Source organism: Ananas comosus, linkage group 9 (genome assembly GCF_001540865.1).
Source record: "Ananas comosus cultivar F153 linkage group 9, ASM154086v1, whole genome shotgun sequence".
NCBI classification, from domain to species: Eukaryota; Viridiplantae; Streptophyta; class Magnoliopsida; order Poales; family Bromeliaceae; genus Ananas; species Ananas comosus.
The window spans coordinates 8,617,330-8,622,925 of NC_033629.1; the positions used below are offsets into that span (position 1 = coordinate 8,617,330).

At 46.1% G+C, this 5,596-nt stretch overlaps 1 protein-coding gene across 1 annotated transcript; it reads left to right on the forward strand.

Annotated features, from left to right (window-relative positions):
* LOC109715591 (pentatricopeptide repeat-containing protein At5g46580, chloroplastic) lies at nucleotides 483-2,842 on the forward strand. The gene is made up of 2 exons (XM_020240692.1): nucleotides 483-1,316; nucleotides 1,606-2,842. Exons 1-2 carry the CDS (start codon nucleotides 609-611, stop codon nucleotides 2,623-2,625), a joined length of 1,728 nt encoding a protein of 575 aa, XP_020096281.1. The 5' UTR covers nucleotides 483-608; the 3' UTR covers nucleotides 2,626-2,842.

Consider the following 5,596-nt stretch of genomic DNA (forward strand, 5'->3'; position numbering starts at 1 on the left):
AAAAATACATACACAAGAATTAAAAAAAATAAAATAGAAAATATATATATGAATAACTCTTCCGCTCACCGGATAGAGTGCGAGTGGGCAAGCGTGTTTGCGCGTGTTGTGCCCCCCATCATCCATGGCGCCGCTCTTCGCCTCTCCCTCCTCTCCGTCCTTCCAACTCCTTCCTTCTCCCCACCACCACCACCAACTCCCCTCCTCCTCCCTCTTCCTCTGCCACTCCTCCTCCTCCTCCTCCGACCAACACGCACCACCATCCGTCTCCTCCTCCTCTTCTTCTTCGCTCGCCTCGCAGCTCCTCCCCCTCTCCCTATCCCTCCTCTACGACGCTGCTAAAGGTAAGGCTATTCCGCCGCCTTCCGAAACGAGCGCTCCCCAGAAGCCCAAGCCCACCTGGCTCAACCCCTCCAAGCCCAAGCCCGCGCCCTCGTCGGTTCTCTCCCTCCGCCGCCAGCCGCGCCGGGCCATNTTATATTACCTAGACACCTTCAATTAAAACCCCTCTCACTCCCCTCCGTCTCTTCCACCACCTCCACCTCCGCAGCAACACAAAACAACACCATTAATTAAGAGAGGTGGTGTTGTTGTTGTTGTCGTCGTTCATGGTGCTCATGGAGCACTCCCCGAGCTCCCTCCTCCGCCTCCTCTTCCTCCTCCTCGCCTCCCTCCTCCGCCACCCCGCCCGCTCCCTCCTCCTCGTCCGCTGGCTCCTCGCCAACCCGGACGCCCGCTCCTTCCCCCTCGACGCCGCCTTCTTCAACGTCGCCCTCAAGTCCCTCCGCGCCGCCCGCCGCTGGGACCTCGCCGAGCCCCTCGCCGCCGACATGCTCGCCGCCGGCGTCCCCCCCGACAACATCACCTACTCCACCCTCATCTCCGCCGCCCGCCGCTGCCGCCGCCTCGACCGCTCCGTCCACTGGTTCGAGCGCATGTACGCCGCCGGCGTCGTCCCCGACGAGGTCACCTACTCCGCCGCCCTCGACGCCTACGCCCGCCTCGGCCGCCGCCACCAGGTCGCCGCCCTCTACGACCGCGCCCGCGCCGCCGGCTGGCGCCCCGACGCCGTCGCCTTCGCCGTCCTCGCCCGCATGTACGGCGAGGCCGCCGACTACGACGGCATCCACTACGTCCTCTCCGAGATGCGCGCCCTCGGCGTCGCGCCCAACGCCGTCGTCTACAACACCCTGCTCCAGGCGCTCGGCAAGGCCGGCCGGCCGGCGCTCGCCCGCAGCCTGTTCGACGAAATGCTCCGCTCGGGCCTCAGCCCCAACGAGAAGACGCTCACCGCCATGATCAAGATCTACGGCAAGGTGATTGATTGATTATTTGCTCTTTGTTTTTGTTTTTTCGTTTGTCTATTCTTTTATTGCCCTGCCGTAGGTCTTTTTTTAGCCGAACCAAACTGGAGACAAATAGCTATATGCGTGCCTACGGAAACATGTTACAGATGCATGGCATTTTGCAGTATTAAAAAAAAGGAGAAAAAAAAAAGAAGAAACATGCATAAACTTAGATGAATTTTGATGTAATGTATATATATGTATAATAGATTACATTGTCGTATGAGTGGTTTTGTTATGATTATATATATATGATCAGGCGAGGTGGGGCCGCGACGCTTTGGAGCTTTGGGAGAGAATGAAAGCGAATAAGTGGCCGATGGATTTCATACTGTATAATACATTGTTGAGCATGTGTGCCGATCTAGGGTTGGAGGACGAGGCGGAGAAGTTGTTCGACGAGATGAAGCGGTCAGAGGGAGGTAGGGCCCAACCCGATAGCTGGAGTTATTCGGCGATGATTAATATATACGGTTGCGGGGGGAAAGCCGAGAGGGCGCTGGAGGTGTTTGAGGAAATGCTTGGTAGAAAAGTCGAGCCGAACATAATGTGCTACACCTGCTTGATACAATGTCTTGGAAAAGCTGGAAGAGTCGGCGATGCGGTTAGGGTTTTCGAGACCGCAATTGAGAGAGGAACAAAGCCGGACGACCGGCTCTGCGGGTGCTTGCTATCTATAGTAGCTTTGAGCAGAGAAGAGGAGGTGGGCATGGTTCTTTCTTGCTTAGAGAAGGCGAATCCGAGACTTGTTGAGTTCGTTAAGCTGCTAAAAAAAGAAGAGGCTAGCTTTGACGAAATTAAGGAGGAATTTCGAGGAATAATGAACGAAGCCGAGACGGAGGTGAGGAGACCATATTGTAATTGCTTGATTGATATATGCAGGAATCAGAGCTTCCCTCCGCAGAGGGCGAAAGAACTTTTCCAGATCGGAATGACATACGGTTTGTATGGTAGTTTGCACACGAAGGGTTCGAGCGAATGGTCGTTGAATTTGAAGTCGCTTTCGGTCGGTGCGGCGAAGACGGCTTTTGAAGAGTGGATGATGAGCTTATTGAGTGAGCAAGAGGAGGGTCTGCCTGAGTCCTTTTGTGTGTTCACCGGGGCAGGAAATCACAAGTTCTCGCACGGCTTGGGGAGTGCTTTTAGATCTCATTTGGAGAAATTGGGTGCGCCATTTTTGAAGAGTGAAGAGAGGAGTGGGAGTTTTGTTGCATCTAAGGAGGAGGTAGTCTCTTGGTTGCGGTTGGGTATTTTATCCCAGATGTCACTGCACAGATAAAAGACCTTTGACCCAAGCTATTATATATGTTTTTTTTTTTTTTACTCGTTGCATTTTGTCCTTGTAATGATTTCTGTTAAGTGTACAACGTATTGCAGATGTAGAGCAAATTTGATAGTTTTTGTATTCTTTAGAGTTCCATTTGATTATCTGCAATGTAACTGTAATACCAACTTAATATGCCATGCCTCGCAATCTAGAAGCGTAGTTTGGTGAAGACATGCCAGATTCATCACATGCACAAAAGGAAGACCCCGTATAAATGCCCGGAATAGATGTCGAGCAAAGGCCCCTTATAAATGCCCTGCATAGATGTCGAGCAAAGAATCTGTATCTTGGTTTGAATCTGTATCATGCAAAATCAATTATGAAGTACAGGCATGCAAAGGTTAACTCTTGTTATTTAAAATTAACTATACACTGCAGATCAAAACTCTTTATGATAGGATATTTAACTACGCATTCTAGTAACTAGTGTATTCCAAAGTTCTCTCCTTTGCCTATAAAAATGAAACTCAAGGCGCGTTTGGTTCGCACTATGAAAGATTATTAGAAATAAAAAAATGTCTGACAATTTTATTCTTATTCATCCTACTAGTAAGAATGTGACATTTTTGTATTTGGCTCGCACGGTTATATTATTTAATCATGTTATTTAAAATTACAAAAAATATACAATTTATTTATTTATTTATTTATTTAATTTTAGATAATGCTACCAAAAATTTCAACACCATTTTAGAAAAAAATGAGAGAGAACATAGGTTTAGAGAGAGAGCATAATTAAAAAAATATGAAGAGAAATAGAGTCGAAATTTTGAGGGAGTGAAAAAGTTGAAATTTTAGAAAAAGAGGAGGAGAGAGAGCTTAGTTTAGAGAGAGAAAAAGAGTTGAAGTTTAGAGAGAAAAAGATAAGTTTAGAGAGAAATATATGTGAGGTTAGAGTGTAAAAAAAAATAATACCAATTAGCTGGCGGGTTGGGAGAAATAAAGAGATTAGACATATTATAATTATCTCAAGCTATTAATATGAGAATATCCACATTCCCTCAAGGAAATGAAATTAGTACTTTGGAATAAATCTAATTACCAACTAGATTACTTAGTGCGTTTAATCAAACATCGTCATATTTTTTTTATTCCTATTGAATTACTAAAAATTTTAAAAAGATAGCGTGAACCAAACGCACCCTTAGTACTATCTAATTCATCCATGACTCGCCTTATTGCACCACACCCAAACTATAAATCTAAAAAATTGGTGTAAACAATCCATGTGAGTAACCACAAAGATAAATCCTTGGGTACACATACTAGACTGAAACTAAGTTGTAAAGAACCATGAACTATGGTATACACAAGAAGTCTCTGATTGGGCTTTTTTATAAAATGACCCTCCAAAAAATCAAAATTGGCAAAATGACCCCGCCAAAATTTTATTTGCAAAACTAACCCTCCTTTCGCCACGTGGGTGCCACGTCATTCTTTTCTTACAAAGACGGTGAATCGTTCACTGTCTTTGTAATATTTGTTGTGAAGACGGTGAATGGTTCACCCCCTTCAGAAGACGGTGAACCATTCACCGCCTTCACAGCAAAACCCCACACTATGCCCTTACAAGTCCGCCTTTCCTGTGCCCTCGAGAAGACGGGGAATGGTTCACCGCCTTTACTAAGACGGTGAACCATTCACCGCCTTTAGTGTAAAACCCTAACTCGGCAAAATTTGGCTAAGTTCGGAGTCAGGGCTGAAATACAGATAAGACGGTGAATGGTTCACCGTCTTCATGAAGACGGTAAATTGTTCACCGTCTTATTAGTGCTTCACCAGGTTTTGGGCTCTGGGGTTTGCACTAAAAGCGGTAAATGGTTCACTGCCTTTAGTGCAAACGGCCCCCAGTCCAGGACTTAGCCAAATTTTTTTGGCTTTCGGAGATTTTGCACTAAAGGCGGTGAACCATTCACCGCCTTTAGTGCAAACAACCTCAGCACCTTTTTCAGTTAGATTTTAAAAATAATTTGAACAAGTTTGAGGCAAGAATTTTTACAAGAACAAATATTTCAACAAGAAACACAACAAGGCAAGTAGAACAACAAGATACAATCAGTAGCATAAAAATATCAACAAAAACACAGAAAAATATACAAATATGAACTAAATAAAGTGATATATAATATTATATAATATATTCGATCTAAATCAACAAGATACAATCAGTCTCTCGATCTTCCTCTCCCTTGAGGTCCTCGGCCACATCCTCGTGCACAACCACGTCCACGTTTACGGCCACGATCCACATCGAGCTCAGCAATAGATACGTCATCAAGTGGCTTGATACCGACCATCTTATCGAGATCCGCAATAATGATGCCCTCGAGATGCTCCGGAATCGCCCGAGTCTTCTCTGGCTCAGGTCGATCACCCTCGACAGTGGCCGGTGTAGATGCTGGGCGGGGCTGTGATGATGACGCGCCATGACGTCGAGAATAGATAGATCTAAAGTACGCTCGAGGGACTGGCGGCAAAAGCGAGTCTAATGTCAAGAAAGGAAATGTTAAAAGGGCGGCGGGCATATCTGCAGCATCAGTAGGAGATGGAGATCGTGACACCCGCTGGCTCAATGTCGAGTATGATCTAGTAGGAGTCGGTGGCTGTCTCCTGTGATGACTCGATGTCGAGGCACTAAAATCTCGACCTCCTATATCAGCGACAACAGGTATGGCAGGAACGTGCTCCAGTACCGACTCAATATGGGCACAGNAGATGCCCGTCAATGACTCCAGCATCGTATGGATCACAGGTGGATCATCAACTAGCTCTCGATGCTATACTGAGTCTGTCGTAATGCGTCCACCTGTATTATAGATAAAAACTCACTTTTTTTCAATCTATATTAAATATAAGATTTAAAAAATAATTAATATATGAGTGATTATACCAAAATTCTCTCGGTCTGGTCGGCCGCAACGCT

Bases quoted from the DNA above. Each gene is read 5' to 3' on its own strand.
- LOC109715591 (XM_020240692.1), top strand. From the start codon at position 609: ATGGTGCTCATGGAGCACTCCCCGAGCTCCCTCCTCCGCCTCCTCTTC. The intron at 1,317-1,605 runs GTGATTGATTGA...ATATATGATCAG, and splicing joins TGATCAAGATCTACGGCAAG to GCGAGGTGGGGCCGCGACGC.